Source organism: Cucurbita pepo, chromosome 5, assembly GCF_057944985.1.
Source record: "Cucurbita pepo subsp. pepo isolate OVF chromosome 5, ASM5794498v1, whole genome shotgun sequence".
Taxonomy (NCBI): Eukaryota; Viridiplantae; Streptophyta; class Magnoliopsida; order Cucurbitales; family Cucurbitaceae; genus Cucurbita; species Cucurbita pepo.
In genome coordinates this window covers 954,597-974,516 of record NC_141802.1, presented here as the reverse complement: position 1 = coordinate 974,516, position 19,920 = coordinate 954,597, and the positions used below count along the sequence as shown (strand labels likewise).

At 34.8% G+C, this 19,920-nt stretch overlaps 3 protein-coding genes, 1 long non-coding RNA gene, 1 other non-coding gene and 1 pseudogene across 7 annotated transcripts; 3 read left to right on the top strand and 3 right to left on the bottom strand.

The window, feature by feature from the left end:
- Positions 1–2,806: 2,806 nt before the first annotated feature.
- LOC111795414 (uncharacterized) lies at positions 2,807–4,484 on the bottom strand. The gene has a single exon (XM_087124155.1). The coding sequence runs from the start codon at positions 4,259–4,261 to the stop codon at positions 3,548–3,550; it is 714 nt and encodes a 237-aa protein (XP_086980281.1). The 5' UTR covers positions 4,262–4,484; the 3' UTR covers positions 2,807–3,547.
- A 2,482-nt stretch (positions 4,485–6,966) lies between these two features.
- LOC147792560 (uncharacterized) lies at positions 6,967–8,065 on the top strand. The gene is made up of 2 exons (XR_015421170.1): positions 6,967–7,094; positions 7,889–8,065. It is a non-coding gene; the product is annotated as an uncharacterized LOC147792560 (long non-coding RNA).
- A 3,403-nt stretch (positions 8,066–11,468) lies between these two features.
- Positions 11,469–12,395, top strand: LOC111796103 (AT-hook motif nuclear-localized protein 23 pseudogene; annotated as a pseudogene).
- A 902-nt stretch (positions 12,396–13,297) lies between these two features.
- LOC111795770 (uncharacterized) lies at positions 13,298–13,977 on the bottom strand. The gene has a single exon (XM_023678343.2). It carries the CDS (start codon positions 13,895–13,897, stop codon positions 13,538–13,540), a length of 360 nt encoding a protein of 119 aa, XP_023534111.2. The 5' UTR covers positions 13,898–13,977; the 3' UTR covers positions 13,298–13,537.
- Positions 13,978–14,827: 850 nt separating this feature from the next.
- On the top strand, positions 14,828–14,909 carry TRNAS-UGA (transfer RNA serine (anticodon UGA)). Its single transcript has one exon. It is a non-coding gene; the product is annotated as a tRNA-Ser (tRNA).
- Positions 14,910–15,276: 367 nt separating this feature from the next.
- LOC111794998 (AT-hook motif nuclear-localized protein 8) lies at positions 15,277–19,807 on the bottom strand. 3 transcript variants are annotated; one of them, XM_087124379.1, is made up of 6 exons: positions 19,052–19,807; positions 18,902–18,954; positions 17,263–17,394; positions 15,898–16,059; positions 15,694–15,742; positions 15,277–15,633 (listed from the first exon to the last, which is right to left on the bottom strand). In XM_087124379.1, exons 1-6 carry the CDS (start codon positions 19,503–19,505, stop codon positions 15,458–15,460), a joined length of 1,026 nt encoding a protein of 341 aa, XP_086980505.1. In that variant the 5' UTR covers positions 19,506–19,807; the 3' UTR covers positions 15,277–15,457. The 3 variants fall into 3 exon arrangements, with proteins under 3 accessions (XP_086980505.1, XP_086980504.1, XP_023532985.2); XM_087124378.1 differs by having other exon boundaries at positions 15,277–15,742; positions 19,052–19,471; positions 19,563–19,805; XM_023677217.2 differs by having other exon boundaries at positions 15,277–15,742; positions 19,052–19,806.
- Positions 19,808–19,920: the final 113 nt, after the last annotated feature.

Genomic DNA, 19,920 nt, shown 5'->3' with positions numbered 1-19,920 from the left:
ATTTTCAATGCATCTATGTTCATCCAATTATTCTTTATTATACCATGTGATTTTGATAAGTTTAACAAATAAAACTCGAGAAATATAAAAAAAAATAAAAATAAAATAATCATGTATTGAAGTCTATCATATAAAATTTAATCATGTTTTGCTATTATAATTAATTATGGTTAACTTATCGATCTTAAAAAATTTAAGTGGGAAAGTAACAAAGTTTCAAAATATTTTGAGAAAATTTAAAATTAAATAAATTTTATATATCTTAAGCAATGAATTAGTTTTTTTTTTTTTTTTTTTTTTTTTTTTTTTTAATTTCCCTCCTAAAGTTCTTAACCCAAAGTGATTCACATGACAAATAAATTAAATTAAAAAAAAAAAAAAAAAAAAAAAAATCTTATCCTTTCCTTCTCGTTTAGCCCATGGGCTCGAATTCCCAGCCGAAATTAACAATCACTCTCCTTGTTTGAAAATTTTCTAACATTATAAAATTGTCGCAATAAATAAAAAAGATCGTAAAGATAAACGTGAGATTTTATATTATTTGGAGAAGATAGGAATTTTTTTTTTTTTTGTATAAGTATATAGAAATTATGAGTTTTAAAATTGTGATGTGTATAACAGAATGTAACGGACTAAAACGAATAATATCTAGTGATAGTAAGGTTGAGTTATTACATATGGTTTCACAGTATGCGAATTAGGACGCTAATCTTACAAGGATAAGATGATGAAATCGAAAGAAACATTGAGTGATGTGTGGAAAGACGTTTTTTAAAACGGTGGGTGGGAGGTTGAGGGGACATGTTGGAAGCTGGGCGTTGGAGTTGGGAGGTTGAGGCGGTAGGAGCATGGAGCTGGCGGGCCTATCTGAATGGACCATAGAACGGATGCGTACGCCCACGACCATAACGAATGTCGAGAGAAATTGGAGTGGTGGGCTTTGGTTAGAGGAGGGCCTTTTCAGTTCTGCTTATATTTTATTTACTCTTCTCATATGAGTTAAAATAAATGATCATATTTTATTTTATTGTTTAGAAAAGGCAATGATTTTAATCAAGTTTTGGACCACTCTTTTTTATATGTAACCGACACACCACTTGCTCCCCCATTTTTCACCGTACACCAACCAGTAAACCTTTGTTTTTATTCCCTTTTCTTATTACTATAAAATTTTTAAGAAAGGTAAATTCAGTGGAATAAATGCGGTAATAACTTGACCACTGAACAAAAGGCTAAAAAAAAGATATGGGAAAGTACTGAGTTTGATGAGGTTTGATGGAGCCCATGAAAATTCCTAAACCTAAAATTCAATGCATTTTCCCAAATAGAGTTATGACCCCTTTTTAATTTCTTTCTGCTTACACCAAACCCAACCCAACCCAACCCGTCCCAATCGAACCGAACCAAACCAAACCACTGCTCTGCTATCCACTGTCTCAATGTTATTACAACTTCCTTTTCCTTTTCTTTTTCCTTTTGGTCCCCCTCCCTCTCTTTTTTACCCCCACATTTCCCCTCTCTTTCTTTTATTTACTTCCTTCCTTCCATCCATCCCCACTCCCTCTTTTTCAACCTTTTTAACCGTTTCCATAAGTTCGAGTTTCGTGGGACTTGTGAGCTCGACAAGTTCGGTGTTGGATGATCTTTTGCGTGATTCCCCCCTTGCCAATGGGGTATACAAATTATTTGAGTTTGAAATCATGTAACAACCCAAACCCACCCATATTCTCTAATCAATATTTGTACATCATTTGGTGTCTCGCTCTGATGCTAATGGAAAAAAAAAAGGGTTAATAAAAGAAAAGGAAGAGAGGGGAGAAAGATTCGAAAGGGAGAAGGGAAAGCGTGTGGGAAGTGGGTTTGAGGTTAAGTCGTGGTCAGTGCATGGGGAGCGGGAATTCCGAAGTTACCCAAAAATCAGTAATCATTTTTTTGTTCCTCCTTATCGGTTCATCGGCTTGTGCATGGTGGATGGTGGATGGTGTATGGTGTGTGGTGTATGCTCTCTATTTTCTAAAAGCGACACTTCTCACAACACATTCTGCATAAACCTCACTCTTTTCTTTCTTCTTTTTACCCCCAATTATGTCTTTCTTTTCCTCCACTCGTGTGCCATTTCCTATTATCATGCCTTCCTTTCTCTGCTATGTTTAGTACTTTCTCTGTCTCTCTCTTCCTTTTTTCTTGCTCATTCATGCTTATGTTCATCATCTCATTCAACTTTAATCTAAACTTGGGATCCTTATAATGTGACTCACCAGATTGCTTTAAGGGTGAGAGACAATAAATGTGTAACAATCCATGAGCTAGCCCATATTGTCCACGGTGTTTTACACATTCTTACAAGAAATGTTTCGTTTCTCTCTCCAACCGATGTGGAATCTCACAATCCAATACTAGCCCATGTCCACCATTAGCATATATTGTTAGCTTTAGTCCGTTACATATTGTCATCGGCATCACGGTTTTAAAACGTGTTTGTTATGGAGAGGTTTTCATATTCTTATAAGAAATGTTTGGTTTACATCTCTAACAGACATGGGATCTCACAATCCACCCCTTGGGAGTCAGCGTCCTCGCTAACACACTACTTAGTGTTTAGCTTTGATACCATTTGTAACAGCTCAAACCCAACGCTGACAAATATTGTCTACTTAAGCTCATTATGTATTACCGTCAACCTCATAGTTTTGAAATGTATCTGTTAGTGAGAGGTTTCTACATTCTTATAACAAATGTTTCGTTTCTCTCTCCAACGGACGTAAGATCTCACAAAATACATCTCAAATATGCTATTACAAAACCAACGAGATTGTGGCGATCTTATCCAATAATCTTTTCACAAATACAACAACCATAAGGCTAAGATGACAAGACTCTTAGTTAGTTGTTCTTATCAAAAGGGTTTCATCAAACAACTATGCATATTCTCAACTAAGTAATCTAATGTTTGAGCTATATTCATGAAACTTGAAACCAATATCTAAGCAACACCTCATTTCCAAGTAATTGATGTTCATCTGTTTACCTCTGTATGCAGAGAATGATGATAATGTTCTTAAACCCTTCATTTAAGAACCAAAACAACAAGGGATCAAATTCTGGCCACATTCCAAAAAACAGAAACACCCAATTCATGAAACTAAAATTCATCCTAAATATGAGCTTCTTAATTGGTTGATTGAATGATTTTGATTATAAAAAAAAAAAAAAAAAAAAAAAAAAAAAACAATAATAGAAACAAAAGCCATGGATGATGGAAGTAATAATCCCCACGGAAATGTAGGCTCAGGATGCTTACTTTTACCTTGAAATCTGTAACCTAGAAAAAGACATTCCACTGCACACTTTCTTGTTCAGTCCCTTACCTCAAAACCCTAATTTTTCTTTTTCTTCCCAATAAGATTCTTCCAGAATTAAAATCTCCTCCTTTAATTTTTTTTTTTTTTTGAATTTTATTTCAATCCCAAACAGGAAAAACTTAACCCCCAAAATAAAAAAAAATAAAAAAAAAAAAGAAAAGAAAAGAAATTGGCTTACAAATTGATCAATCTGATGATCTCTTCCTTAGACACGCAGCTTCAAAATTAGAGATTTTGTGTCCCTTTTCCATGAGAGTTTGAGTTGAAGGAGCTTGTCCAAGCCTGAGCTCTAGATCAACCTCTTGGTTGCTACTTTCCATGGCTTGTTCATCACTCAACGATTGAGGGAAACTACTCGCTCCGGCACGGTGATTACGAATCGGAAAGGCTGAGGCGGGCGAGGTCGAGGGCATGAAGTTGTTGAAGGAATGATGGGACATAGAGAAAAGAGAAGAGGGTGAGCGAATGTTGTAAGGGTTTGGGAATGGGTAGAGAACACACAACCCTCCACCATTAAAATCATGAGCTGGGATAATGAAAGAATTCGAGGTCGAAGAAGAAGAAGAGGAAAAGGGTTTGATTGCGTTCGACGGGGCTTGATGGAGCCGAGCACGATCGCGACGGTGAACATTCATATGACCACCTAGGGCTTGAGCAGACCTGAACTCTCTTCTACAAACAGTGCAAGTGTAAGACCTAGGAGGCCAAGTAGTTCCCATGACATCAGCGGTGTCCTCCGCGAAAGCCCTGACTTCCCACGAGTCATCGTCGTCGACAACAACGTCCGGCGTTTGCATAGGGCTCAAACTGTTCGGAGCCGACCCGTCTCGAGTAATTTGAGAAAGAGGAAGGAAAGAAGAAGAAGAGTATTGAAAGAGAAGGTGAAGGTGGGCAGCCATGGAGGGAAGGGCAATTATAATGAACTGACAAGGGATAGATAAAATAGGTATGATTGAGTTAAAATGAAAGGGGGAATGGGGGGAAGGAGACAAAATGAAGCTCTCAAATCGGTGATATCACCAAATTATTCTTAAGCAAACGCATTTGGAGTTTAGCTAGAAATTGACAATATTCTGATCAATTTTGAACTTCAAAACCCCATTAACCCCAAACATCCAAATTCATCCAAAAATTTAAAACCTTTTTTTGTTCTTTGGCTTCTTCGCCTCCTTAATCAATCCATTTCTGAATCTGACATGCTTTCAAGACACATTGTAAAGTTCATCTTGAAATGGAAAAAAACCAAACACAAATGACAATCTTAGTGTTTGTTGTCTTAAAGACACAACCCTTGTTTCTGCCGTCTTGTGTTGAATGCCACCACAATATAACTAAGATCTTCTTACGCTACCTTAAGTTTTCTAGTTGGATTCGCAGCTAAGGTTTTCAATTCATTACTAATCCCAAATCAATCCTATTTAATACCCACAATTCAATTATCAATCGTAAATGAGAATGAAGTATTCCTTGTAAGAGTGTAGAAATCCCTCTCGGATGGTGATGGTGATATCTAACTAGTCAAAGCATATATCTACTAACAGTGGGTTTGGCTCGTTTTGTTGGAAGGATTATTGAGTTAGTTCGAGTTTGGACATAGAGGGGACCGAGGAAAAAGGGAAAAGAAAATTGATGTGGTTGAAATTTAAACAAGGGAAAGGGTTGGAGGAGGTTGACAATGACAACTTAAAAGTGCTAAATGAAATGAACAAAAATTCATTTCGATTAAATGTTAGGTGAACAAAAAAAATCTTATCATATGATTTTATGGGGGCCATATTTCTTTTAAAATTTTCAACATTTCTCACTCTCACTCCGTTCCATCCATAAGTTCCGTTGGTTCGGGTTGTTTGAAATTTTATTTTAAAAGTATGAAAGGTGTTATTTTGTGTTGAGGATTATTGGGTGTGAGTCGCAGGCTAATTTAAGAAATGTTCATCGGTTTATAAGCGAGGAATACTATCTCTATTGGTACGAGGGAAGCTCAAAGCAAAGGAATGAAAGCTTATACTCAAAGTGGACAATATCATACCATTGTGGAGAGTCGTGATTCCTAACACTTTAAACACTCGTGCACCATTGATTAATCAAAATTAATCTAGAAAATAATTGTTTAATTAGAAATTTAATGTTTCATTATTTCTTAATTACACTGCGTTTGGAACAGGCTCTATAATGGGTTTCAGCTCAAGTTGTGGCCCAATAACCATGACTTGCTCGTTATGGGCCGAATCAAACCCCATGACTTGGCCCAATTAGAAAACATGGAAGCCCATCTAAACTGCAGTCTGCCAACAAATTGGGCCGTTATTTGGTGAAACAAAAAGCCCACCAATAACTTCCTTAATATATTTAGAAATAATTACACGTCAAAATTTATTGAGCCGACAATCTTAACCTAAGACGGAGTACAATCAGAAAACATTTTTTAATTCATACACTTTTTTTTTCCTTTAAATAGCATTTTGAATTATAATTATAGACCTAAACCTAAAACAAACTAGATACTATGAGCTAATTATTATCAATCGGGCATGTCTTCTAATGGTTATACATAACCTAAGATAAACAGTCGCAAGCTATCACTATTAACTTTATCTTTTTTTCAATTAAAAAAATAGAAATTACTTAATATTAGATTTTCGGACGAGAGAGAAATTATGGTGTAATGGGTATGTGACTCAATTATATGAATTTATCCGGCATCGTTGACTTTTGTAATTTGCGATGACTTTATATATATAATAGACAAAAAATCATAGTGTTTTTGTTGTCAAAAAAATGTAATAACCCGAAAATAATAAATAAATAAATTAAATAAAAATAAAAATAAATTAATTAATTAAAAAAAAAAAAAAGAAAAAGACAGCAGCAGCTTGAAGCTGCTGCCATGGAGAACGGAAGAATGGACAGGTGGATTGAAGGGAAAAGAAAGAAAAGAGAGGAAGATGGAGGTGTGGGATGAAGAAGGGTGGTTTTATTTTGTGTTAGTGTTATGGATGGTGGTGGTGGTTGGCGTTGGCAAGGCCGACGAGGAAGCACCAAATATTATCGAAGAAACAGAGGAAGAGGGAAACAGAAAACAGAGAATGTTATAATCCGTGTTTTCCGGCAAAACCTTAGGGTTCTTTGGCGTTTGTTGTGACAACGTGCAAACCTGAGGATGGGGAGACGATTGTGAAGGCTTTTCAGCCATTGAAGCTCTGAACTAAGTTGATTTAAGCGGTTGTCGCAAAGGTAACGAAAAATCCATATCACCGAACCTTTAAATCGCGATATCTTGGTTCATATTGTATAATGAGTTATGAAATAGGGCTTGTTAGAATCGTAATAAGGAGATCTATAAATTTGTAGAAGGAATCAGGATGAAATTCGAATCGTAGAAGGAGGATATGGCTTCGGATATAGTTGGTATTAACAGAAAAGATGGGAAAATTTCAGAAAACGCAAGGAAGAAGAAGAAGCGCGTGCACTACACGCAGGCGCGTGAGGGCCGCGACTGGGTGTGCGACTGGGCGTGCTCCTGGCGCGTGGGACAGACACACCGAGGATGTGAGGGCGCGTGAAGTATCATTTTGGGTTCCCGGTTTGTCCCATTCGATTTGTTTTGACCTGTTCTACCTAGATTGACCTATACTTACCTTGAAAATGGTGAAATATAGGTCTAATTGGAAGGAATTGTGTTGAAATACCCTCTTAAATGTACAATCAAGAGAGAAAGGGATTCGAAACCAGGTAAGTAGCGTATCGACCTTTGAACTAGTTCTTAACTTGTTTTACAACATGTGAGTATGTTGTTTACCTGATTAAGAGCTTAATATGTTATGATGAGCTTTGATGATATTGAGTGTTTATTGTATATTGTGACTGCTTGCCTGTGATGTAAGCATGATATAAATGATTGTCAGAATGTTCTATGTGTTGAACATGATACATGTATGAAAACATGCAGTAACTGTGAGTATGTTATGCATGTTAATAGAAAGGTTATGACTCTAAGATATGCTTATTGGTTGTTGAGCTATGGCTTATTTATATGAGTATGATAGTCTACTAATTCCCGCGGAGTTCCTGGCCAACGCGCTGTGTGCTAAGTCAGGGAGCATGAGTACTCCTGACCGTTGGTATATGAGATAAACAGGCCGCCAGAGCAATTAGTAGACGGGCCGTATTTGACCGAGAGCGAGTCTTACATACGAGTCCGAAAATTCTAGATAAGCATATCGAGAGAGAGTCAGTAACCTAGCTGGAGGTAGCTGAGATACCTCATTAATGAATAGATGACCCTAGTAAGAGAAGCTAGGAGTCAATGTCGAATAAAACTTAAAAACATTTGCTATGCTAAGCTGGAGGTAGCTGAGATACCTCATTAATGAACATATGACCCTAGTAAGAGAAACTAGGAGTCAATGACGAATAAAATTTAAAAACACCTGTAAAGATTAGTTATGAATTCATGAAAGATAAAGTTGGCTACTTACTGGTTAATTTAATTACTCATCAAAATTATTTTTAACTTTTCTTTCCAGATTTAGTTGATGCAGGCCAACCGAGGACGAGGGCGAGACCAGCGGGCTAGGAACTATTTGGGAATCCATGTCTGTGTCTGTTTTGTGTACTTATGCTTTCGCTGTCAAGAATCTACTTCGGTTGTTTTAAGTTTAAATAGCACTGGTTTGAAATGTTTTACTTGATGTTTTTGGAAATATTTTTTTTGAAATTTATCATTGGTTGTCGGAGTTTATTATTGAGGCCAATAGTAACTCCTGTGAATCGCGTTGACGATGAGCGGGTGTTACAAAAAATTTCTTGTTATTCTTATTGTTAGTGAAACAAGAACAATTGTTGTCAGGTGTATACGCTTCTTTAGAATAAGGACATTTTGCTTTTCCTTCTTTTCTTCCTTTTTTTTACTTAAAAATTGACATTCATTTTATTCTGATAACATATTTTATTTTATATGAAACTATTCCTTTTATCTTTAAAAATTTTTAAAAATAAATATGTGTATTAGTTACTGAATTAAGTGTCTGATCTTTAAAAAAATATATAGATATAAATAAATAAAATTAAATAATGATAGCACATGTCATGCCGTTTGAATATAATAAATTAGATAATAAAATAATATTTAGATGGCGTGTATTTATAGGAATCATACGAATTAAGTACTATATATTATGATTAGGGTTGGAGATAAGTATACCAACGAAATTTATTTTTATTGAAAAAAGTAAAAAGAAAAAAAAAAAAAAAGATGAAATTTTTGGGAGTTTGAAGCTCACGCGGTTCGAAAAGAGCGTGGGAGTAGGAAATGAATGGATTTTGGAGGACCACCCGGAATTTAAGGAGAAGAATTAGAGAAACGGAGCGGTTCCCAATGGAAAATGACAGGCACCTCGTGGCCGACAATCATAGGTTGCCACTCTCAGGGCTGTGGTGACCTGGATTTGCACGTGAATGTCACTCACCTTCTTCCTCTCCACCCTTTGGTGTGGTGTTCATTATTTAAAAAAAGCCAAGTTAATCTCTTTATTATTAATTTAATTTAATTTAATTTAATTTAATTTTGGAGTCAATGCTCAAAACCTAAACAATTTCCTTTCTTTTCAATTTTGACAATTCATTTCCATTCATTTAACCCACTACCTCCCCACTTGCATTATTTATATAATAAAAACGTATATTCGTTATACTTTCTGCGTTCATATTATGTATACATCTCACTTAAATTATTAAAGGTTGCACGAAAAAGAACCACCCTTTTTCTACTTAAAGTAGGTGATGAAAGGTGGAAAATAACGAATGCGACAATAATAGCGAAACGGGATCAACTGATGTCATTGAAATATTAAAATAAAAATTAAAAATAAACGGAATAAAATGAATGAGATGCTCCAATTACACTACATGCCTCATGCTCCTAAATTGATAAATGTAAATTAAATTACAAGTTCTAATGTTTGTTATTATAATTTGTTTAAATTAAAAGAAAAAAACATAGGGTTATAAATTAATATTCAGTACGAGGATACATAGATATGTATATGTTTTTTTTTTTCACCTATATAAAAAACAATATATTTTGTAGCTTGGGCATTATTAGATTTTGACAAGTTGCAAAACCCTAGCCAATGCTTATTTAATAATTACTTTTATAATTTAAATGTTCGTTGCTGCAAACAAAATCTTATCCGAAAAGAATCTGTGCCAAAGTTTGTTTAGTGGTTCCAATTAGTCTTTGATTAGAGGGGAAAATGTAATTAAAGTTACACTTAATAATTTACTAATATTCCCTTTAATTTTTCAAATAAATACATAATACTAACAAATAAGGTTGTACACATGGCATTCATCAATTTAACATTAAAACCCTAATTTATATTTCCATTATTTATATATATAATGCAATCTAATATAATATTTTGACAAGTATTTAATTCAATTAAAATAAAATATTGTTTACAAATATGGATAGTATTTTATGATATTTGGGTGGAAAAATAATCTTTGAAAATTGATGAATTATTTAATTATTAATTACAATAGAAAATCCCTTTTAATATTTTACGACACACTGCAAAAATGAATGTGGATAAGGTAGAAAATTAATTATAAAAGGTTTTTTTTTTTTTTTTTTATATTAAAAGATGATTAATGCATTAATCAAATGGTTAAATTGGGTTTAATCAAGGGTTATTAATAGGGTCCTTATTAAGTTAATTTTGTTGGAATTGAATGGATGTGGAGATAAGCTCCATGAATACAAACAAAATTGAAGCAAAAGCAATGAATATTGATTGGTCAAACCCTAGTTGGATTTGTTTTAATCCAAGTTGCACACAATTAAATAATTAATTATACTCATTAAACATTTTTTTACTTATATTTAAAATCCCATTGGTTGGATGCATCAAAGAGCACATAAACAATTTATTTTGAAATTTTGTCTTATTCTCAACAAATGGATTACACCCTCAAATATAGACATCGCCATTAAATGACAAAATAAAATAAAATAAATAAATAAAAATTAAATTTGTGTTTGAATTATTAGATAGAAAATAATTATTGACTTCAAAATTTAACTTTATATTAAATTAATATGAAACTTTGGATTTAACTATGGTTAAAGTGGACTATTTAATGACGTAGAATTGAGAATTATATGGTAGCGGGATTCATCGATTAGGTTAGAGTCAAATTTTGAAAGTTTTTTTTTTTTTTTTTTTTTTTTTAAATTGAAAAGTAAAACAAAAAATGGGCGTCCAAGGGTCGGATAAATGGGACAAAAGTGGACGTCCACATCACCATTTCCGCCCCCATTTGTTTTACCACTTTTCTTTTAGCCTTTGAACCCTAACCCTAACCCTAACTTATGGTCAACTTTGTCATAAACCCTGGTTAACTAATTTCTTCACCCAATTTTAAATATATAAGCATGAAATTATTTTATAGAAAAAAAAAAAAGGCCAAATCATACTCATTTTACATTAATTATGGTAACATGAAATTCATGAAATTTAGTAAACTTTATAGTTATTCCATGTAATTTATCATTGCTATTACCCAAGTTTTAAATATTTTATGAGGTACATTTTTGGGTACTTGTTTTTTATTTTTTTAAAATTAATTTACCATTTATTTTTTTAAGTCAAAGGGTGGAGCTAATTCAGAGTACTAGCTTCATGGATAAGCTAAGATCCATCGATGGTTACTAAATTAAAGTCTAACTATATAATATTAATTAATTTACATGGATAAACCAATGGTTAAAAAAATTCAATCTTTTTAATAATAATAATAATATAATTAGTGTGTGAAGAAAAAGAAAGGAAGAATAACAACAAAATTTCAACAAATTAATATTTTATAAGACATATACTTAGCTTTTACAATGTGTGTGTCTCTCTCTGTAAAGCTCTATTTCTCTCTCTAATTGGCTTCTTCTTGGTCTCCATTAAGCCATTGTTGTTCTTATAGTTTTATATATATATGTTCCCTGAATTAAACAAACCCGACCGGGAACAGTATTTTTCTCTACATTTCAGTGCTTTTAAATTCTTTTTTAAAAAAAATTCCTCTTTTTTAATATTTTTCATAGTTTTTTGTTGTTGTTGTTTTTTTTTTTTTTTTTTTTTTTTTTTTAATAAGATTGAGTGTATCAATCCATGGCTGGTTTGGATTTAGGCAATCGCTATATTCACCAACTTCAAAGACATGATTTCAACCTTCATCACCCGCACCACCACCCTGATTCTCAATCTCACCATGAAGACGAATCAGATCAGCCGTTGGATTTTGTCTCCGCCGCCCCCGCCGCCACTGACATGGCGGTCTCTCGCCGTCCCCGTGGCCGTCCAGCTGGCTCCAAAAACAAACCCAAGCCCCCGGTTATCATTACCCGGGAAAGCGCCAATACCCTAAGGGCTCATATTTTTGAAGTTGGAAGCGGCTGTGATGTCTTTGATAGCATCGCTATCTACGCCCGCCGCCGCCAGCGAGGGATATGCATCTTGAATGCCAACGGAATGGTAACTAATCTCAACTTACGCCAACCGACCGGCACCGGCGCTGTCTTAAACCTACAAGGGAGGTTCGAGATATTATCGCTTACCGGATCTTTCCTCCCGCCGCCTGCTCCTCCCGGCGCTACTAGTTTGACTATATATTTAGCGGGTGGTCAAGGGCAAGTCGTCGGTGGGAATGTTGTCGGAGAGTTGGTGGCTGCCGGGCCAGTAACTGTCATCGTCGCATCGTTCGCGAATGTAGCATACGAAAGACTCCCACTCGAGGAACAAGAACAAGAACAAGAACAAGAACAAGATCCGATGCAGCCACCAACGTCGCAGGGCGACGTTGGTGGCGGCCCGTTTCCAGATCCATCTTCAGGGCTTCCTTTCTTCAATTTGCCTCTAAATATGCAGAACCAAATTCAGCTACCATTCTAACAAATCAATTGGTGTTGATGTTCATGGGAGACTCCAAATTAAAGGTCAGAACTTTGAGAAGATTTCATGAAATTCAATTAATATTTATAGTTTCTTCTATGTTCATGGATTGTCGTAGTTCCTTAATTTCCTTCACTCTTCTTTCATGTTATGAAAAAAAAAAAAAATTAATCTTCGGATAATATTAAAGGGTTTGTTTGCATATATATAATTTGTGTGATCCTGGATGATAAACTCAATTAATACTCGCTAATCACAAGGTTTAAGTGGTTAGATTAAGATTAACATCTCTTTGTTATCCATTAATGAAATATATAATATTGATTTAGTATTTGGAGGTAACAAATTTTTACTATTTTTGTTTAATTTTCATAACTATTAATTGAACAATTGTAATTTAGAGATTTTATTTTTTTTTTATTGGTGCTTAAACTTTGATTAAGTATTTACTAATATATTTATATTAAATATATATATATATATAATTTTGCTACTATTTATGTAATTATTGAAGTATTGTTTTGTATTGTAAGTAGAATAAGAGAAGCTATGTTGGGTGAGTTTATTAATGATTTTTAAAAAGATTTTTTTTTTTTTTTTTTTTTGTACGAGTTTTCTTTCTATTTATCACATCATACGAACGGATCAAATGATGTTATGTCAACATTTTACGTATAAGTAGTAACGAAAAAACAAAATGGAAGCATTTTTCAACGAAATTAACTTGAAAAATAGAACATTTGTTTTTTATATTTAGACTAATATGAAATGTTGGTTGAATAAAGGATTTTAGTACTTTAAAAGGGATAAAAGGAATATTTATTAATAACAAAAGGGAATACGAAAAGTAAACATTGGGCCAGTTTGGGCTTTGTTAAGTACAAAGCCCATTTAAAAGAGCTCTAGTGGGCTTAAAATTGGATCAAATTATTTAAGGCCGGAATTTACCCTAGTTGGGTAAAATAGTAAAAATGAGTTTCATTGTAATTGGATAAAAATTTGATTTTTCTTACACCCAATTGAGGGATATAAAACATATTAACAAAAAATTGAACGAGGGTGTTTAAGAAATGATTCTCGACAGTGGCATGATATTGTCTATTTTAAGCATAACCTATCGTGGCTCTGTTTTGAGCTTCTGTAAAAGACTTCATATCAATGAACATAGTATTTTTTGATTATAAACTCATGATCAATATTATTTGCATCGTATGTTTGATTATTGAATTAAAAGTCTTGAGAATAAAAGTGAAGAATTTCGTCTAGATTGAGGGTAAGCAAAGAGGAAGAATCGTTGTAGATGAGCCAAAGCAAGTGATCGAACAAAATAGCATCAACATCGACAAAAAATATGTGTTCTTCCCTTGTTTTTCCCTGTTTTTCTTCGAATCTTCCCTTTTCCATCAGAACCCGAAAAGGGTTTTCTTCTAAAACAAATGGGTCTACCAGGAATTCTGTCCTCTCCTTTCCCACCACCACCCTTACCAGGCTCTCCGATTTGTTGAGGCGGCGATAGGTGGGGCGTGGGGCGGTTCTCCGGCGTCGTCTCTTCATGACGTAGCAGGGGAGGAGGACCAAGCAATCCATTGTTGGGAGTGAATGTGAGGGGAAAGATGAATGGATGTTTATATAGAGATTGAAAAGATGGAAGAGGAGGGATTGAATTGGTGGAGGGTAATTGTATTTATTGGTGAAGGGTCTCTCTCTCTCTCTCTCTGGATCGAAGGATCCGTTGAAGAATCTTCTGGGTAATGTCGAAGTTTGGAGTTGGGATTTTGAGCCGTTGCCGACTCCATTTAAGGGTGTGGGGTCAACTTAAAGCAGTTGATTGACTCATTCACACAGACTCAGACAGACAAGTAAGTCATAGGGCCTTCAAAGTGGAACCATTATTGCCTTTTTTTTTTTTTTTTTGCTTTGCTTTCGGATTTTAATCAAATATTATATCCAAATTTTGTTACCATTTATATGGAAAAAAAAAACATTTGTTTAGTGATCATATTGTGGGATATAATTTTGATGTTGACGAGACATTTGACGATTCTAGGCAAATGATAAAAGGCTGGAATATGTACTTCATTTAAGATTCACTTAAGATACTTCATTTACTTTCGTATGTTCCTACTCAAATATATATAAAAGCTTACCCATTGGGGTGAATTAAAAAATATTGGAGTGAATTAAAAGGATTTTTTTTTTTTTTTTTTTTTTTTTTGTTAATTGGAAACTAATTTTTTGAAGAAGAAAAAAAAGTAATGTAAAATAAGGTAGGTGATGAGTGTGAAAATAATAGAAAAGCGTGAGTTTTTTAAAAAAAAATTAAGTTAATATTTGTACTGTCTACGGATTAAAAAACAACAGAAAAGAAAAGAAAAGACACGTAATGGTTGAATTAGCTGTCAGTGTTGGCTTACGTTTCGTCTTAAAACTAACGCGGCCTTTGTACGGATTTGACTCGGTCAATTTGTCGGTGTGTAATTATTTGTAAAGAAAAAGTTATGCCAAAATCACCAAATAGTCGATATGTCCGAGTGGTTAAGGAGACAGACTTGAAATCTGTTGGGCTTCGCCCGCGCAGGTTCGAACCCTGCTGTCGACGGTTTTTTATTTCATTTTATTTTATTTATTTATTTCCTTTCTTACGTTTTTGGACATTTGAAATCGACTTTGATAACCTCTTTATATATCTCTCTTTTGTATCAATTATATATAGATTTAAAATAATTATATAACTCATACTTGTTCAAAAGACAACACCATAAGATAAGTGCTATAATGCAAGATGGGATTGTGGCGTCTTTTAATTGTCTGGATACACGTTGACAGGCATTCTTATTCTTGTGAGTCGGTAACTTAAGAACGTGCTAAAAATCTCGAATTATTTTACCATAAAAAATGTGAGGATCTTGTTATAGCGCCATGCTTCCTTCAGTGCTGCAGAAAGAGGGGGGTTAACAGAAGCAAGATTGAAATAATAATCTTTCTTAATAATTACCTAAATAAATAAACATAAGCCCCTCTATAAAATACTTTTGGTAATTGATTGCGAAAGTTAGATTCACAAAACGATGTTGAATGTGTGTAGACTGAAGAGCATCATCATCATCATCCTAATGCGCTTCTCCCTGTTAGTTGCAAAATAAATCCTCACTGCTGTGTTTGGCCTGCCCACAATTGGTGGTACATCTGCATGTTGTGGATTGGCTGGCTGCTATTACTGAACATTCCGGGATGCCTATTGTTAAGAGGGCTGCCTCCGTTGTCGGCAGACGACTCGCCACTCGATGCCCCTAACGATGGAGGGCTGGCTGCAGCTGCTGCTGCTGCACCACCAAAGTTTATCATTTGAGATGGTGAAGCAGAAGATCCAGAATTCAGCATACCTGTGTTGTTGGACTTTTTATCATTCTCGAGAAAACTTCCCACAACCACCTGAGGATGCAATGAAATCAGAGTTTGTAAAGCATGATTTGTGAAGTCTATCAAGTACATGACGCCTTTGAAGCGCTTCAGACAGAAGTTATGAGTGTTAAACAGTTTCTTTGAAATAAAGATACCCAGGTACAAAAAAAAAAAAAACGTTGTACCTGTACTTGGGAACTTGCCATTAGCATTCCTGCAACTCCACCACCAAGAACCTGTCCGTCTGACCCAGCCAGCAACACACTCAAACCACCTGTTCTACTTCGAGTTCCATTATTCTCCGAGAGCATAAAGGAGCCTGACAGAGAGATTATCTCATACTGCCCCTGCATAAGATTAGATAAATGTTTTTCTTTTAGAATCGATCTCAAACTGATCCTATATAAGGTTGCGCCTATTTTCATAGGGAATTGATCACATACTCAAAGCAGAGCATATTGCACCTGTTCTACTGGCACTAGTACGGAGTTCCTACGGCGTTTTATTGTCACAAAGTCTATATTTTCTAGTTTTATACTTTTACTACCTACAGCCATAACCTCTACGAATCATCTCGGCATATTCTTTAATATCAACTGGCACCTATTTAATTTCCAGTGGAAAGATCGATTGTGTAGGAATTGTTGAGAGCCCTTCCAAGAAAGGCCACTCGGCCTATCTTCATATGGACCAAGCCCTTTTTTCTTTTATTTGTCCATCTTGCAATAATCATGTGCATTTTTTCTTTCACTCTCTCCTTTATCAACCAGGGAGTCCCTTTCCTTAACCCTTAGCTTAATGGTGATAACTTCAAGTCTAGAAAATTATCAGAAACGTTCTCACTTAGTGACGATAAGTTTATTGCTAAATCATGGGAAGGCACACAATGTCACCTGAGCCAAGTAAAGTGCATTTCTCGAAATAGAAAATTCAGTTCTACATCAAAATTAGAATACATGGTAACATAACATAAGATGATTTAGCAATGGCATAATATATATTTTTAATAATATAGGTTTTTTATACCGTTTTTACCTTCAAGAGATGCTGAAAGAGATCAGAATCTCTTAATTAGTGTAGTAGAAAAGGAGAAGAAAAGGCAAAAAGAAACTTGGTGATTGCCTTTTTTCACTGTAGTGCAAATGGTTATAGAAAAGGTGACCCAGACGATCGTCCACGTGAATGCACTTTGCAGGCACATGTGGCTCCTGCCTAACCTTAGAAACACTGCCTATGAATCACAGAATCTCTACAACATCAGAACTGAAAAGGACTGTGCATACTTGGGAGGGAGCATGTCCCTACTACTTATTGGAAACAAATGTTATCCTAACCTGAGCACACTTAAATTGAACAATCCTTTTCCATTTGCTATCCAAGGTTCATGTAGTTGATTCAATAGCTATCAGATTGGAATTCAGCGAAGGCTTCAAGTTTACATGAGTTGATGATTAATTCAAAGAGGCAAATACTAGATATGATAAAACATTAGTAATTATATCCATGCAGAGAGTCAATCAGCTATGCAATTCAAAAACAATTATAAGCACCTCATATGTCACAGAACCACCAGATGTCATTGAGTGTCGAAGAGTAGCATTACTGATGGAACCATTTGCAGAGAGAATGAAGACAGTTCGTGGTCCTTGCTGTGAGAAGGCCAAAATTTTTGCTGCTACGTCCTGCAACCATGTAAGCATGAAACCCGCATTACGACCTAAGAGTCTCCAATAAAATATTACTTCTATCAATAACTCTCCACTAAAATGAAGAAAAGGAACCATCAAACTTGCAGGCATCCTCACCTCCAAACTCGTGCAATACATAGAATTACAAACTAATGACCTATTAGAGATGAATCATAGCTATGCTTACATACTTTCTACCAGATTAGTTGACCTATTAGAAAGTTGGAATTTAGTCCTTGTACTTTTAAATATTAGAACTAGTCCTTTAGTTTAATGAAACTGGAAAAAGTAGTACTTACTGTATTCGTGGAGATTTATCAAACCATATGGACCACTTATAAAGTTTTATCAAACCATAAGAAATTTTAACTTTTAAAATTGTAGGGACTATGTTCTAACTTTCTCCAAACCGACTAGAGTCGTAATTAACAATAAACCATGAAAAGGATAATCTAAAAAATAGAACTCCCAACACCACTGATAAAAAGATTTGTCAAGAAATAAAAAAAGGACTACCGAGAGAGAAGTAAAATTAATCCAAAGCTCAGAGGAACAATGTAAATCTTAAAATCATGTTGCAAATAACAAGATATCCATTTGGATGCTTATAACAGGAAATTTGACAGCTTCCAAGTAAAAAAACTACATCAATAACATACAATTTATTTTACGCTTGTTCATTGCACGCAATTTGCATTCTGGCAACTTCTACCTAAAAAAAAAACCATGTTCACAAGGTAGTTGCTAAGTTTACGCGACTACAAAATTCATTCTTTTTGTGCTACTTCTGTTTCCTTTTGAGAAGAATGTTGCCTTTGTTTTCAATATTACTTATAATCATTTCTTAAATCAAATATACAGAGCCTCCACAACATACCTAAATTGACTGAATTCACTCCAACAACAAGCTAAAACTTCATGGAATGATATCAATGCATTAATAATCAAGCTCAAATCAGTTTATGACAATGCCGTCATAATTTAGCTAATAGTTCAGTCTATCGTTTATCAATATCGAAGTCAAGGATATTTGGTTCCTTAAAAAGGATAAAAAAAATTACATTAGATTTCATATACAATGCAAAATAATTTCTGCGTTGTGAAATAATTCATATTTGGTTGTAGATATCACATGATCTAACAGATAAATTCAGGAATGTCACATTTTCTCCACAAAAATTGATAAATGAAGAACTCTAATATGGATATAACTAGAATGGACCAGCCAAGGAGACATCCAGAAATCCAGTATCCCATTTAATACAACATATTCTGAATGTAGTTTTATACAAAATCCGTAGTTTTCCTAGAACTAGAAACAGAAACAAGGGGCTACTGCATCACTTCCCAATTACAGCATGTTCTTTTACGTGCATTGCAGTCATTCTAATAAACGCGCTTAATCTTCAACGCTTAAACTAAAGATCACTTTAAAAAGAACAATCTTTCAAATTTCAATAATTATATAAAAAACAAGCTAAGAATTATATAGAATACGCACCTCACCAGGCTTCGCCCATACTACGTGAGGAGTAAAACCAACACCGCTTGATCCTATCCAACAAAACGTCCAGATAATATCAATTAATATGAACAAAAAAATGCAGTTCCAACACAAAGAAAAACAAAAGAGTAATTCAATTGACGATACCAATAGCATTCATCTGTTTCTTCCCCGAGCCTGGTGGCCTTCCCCTCGCTTTCTTCGCCGGCTGCTCCAAATCAGGAGTGCCGCTCAGATCCCCGTGACCGACAGAAGACGCCATAGTGGTAGGTGCTAAGCCTAAGGCAATGTTACCATCAGGCGTGTACTTCCTCGGCCGTCCTCTCTTCTTCTTCCCCGAATCAGCGTTGAAACTCCCAGAATGAGATCCGTCGTACGGAGAAACATTCATAGAATCCAAAGGCACGGACGCAGGGGCGATCACAGAGTTAAACGGAAATCGCGCAGAAGGCGGTATCATCTGTGCCGTAGCCGGATTTAGACCAAGCGTGGAAGAGGAATTGTTGTTGGCGTTGGACATGCCTGGCGAATACGCCATCGGTACTCCGACCGTCATGTTGGACGGTGCTGAGAGTGACGGAGGAGTATCAAGTGAATCCATTAAAAAAAAAAAAAAAAAAAAAAAAAAAAACAGAATCAGGACACAAAGAAACTTCACTTTCACAATTCCTATTGTTCTTCCAATTCTCAGAAATGTGAGATTTTCGGTAACAAAAGAGTGAAGTTGAGAGCGAATGAAGAAGATGATGATGATGATGATGAAGAAAGAGTGAGGAGTTTGTGAAGGAAGTTACAGAACTGGAGAACGAAAGAAACTGAATTTCAAGAAAATGGCTAATTAAAAATTTTCTATTATTTAGGGTTTATTTTATGCCTTTTTAGATACGGCCTCCCGAGAACTCAAAGCCTATTCCTTATATATTCTTTTCCATATATAAATATATATATGGGATTTTCATTTTATTTATATTCATATTCCATACAAATCTCAAATAAATAATTCCATCATTATCTTA

Bases quoted from the DNA above. Each gene is read 5' to 3' on its own strand.
- LOC111795414 (XM_087124155.1), bottom strand. From the start codon at position 4,261: ATGGCTGCCCACCTTCACCTTCTCTTTCAATACTCTTCTTCTTCTTTC.
- LOC111795770 (XM_023678343.2), bottom strand. From the start codon at position 13,897: ATGGATTGCTTGGTCCTCCTCCCCTGCTACGTCATGAAGAGACGACGC.
- LOC111794998 (XM_023677217.2), bottom strand. From the start codon at position 19,505: ATGGATTCACTTGATACTCCTCCGTCACTCTCAGCACCGTCCAACATG. The intron at 17,395-18,901 runs GTGCGTATTCTA...ACATGGTTGCAG, and splicing joins TATGGGCGAAGCCTGGTGAG to GACGTAGCAGCAAAAATTTT. The intron at 16,060-17,262 runs GTGCTTATAATT...AATCTTATGCAG, and splicing joins GTGGTTCTGTGACATATGAG to GGGCAGTATGAGATAATCTC.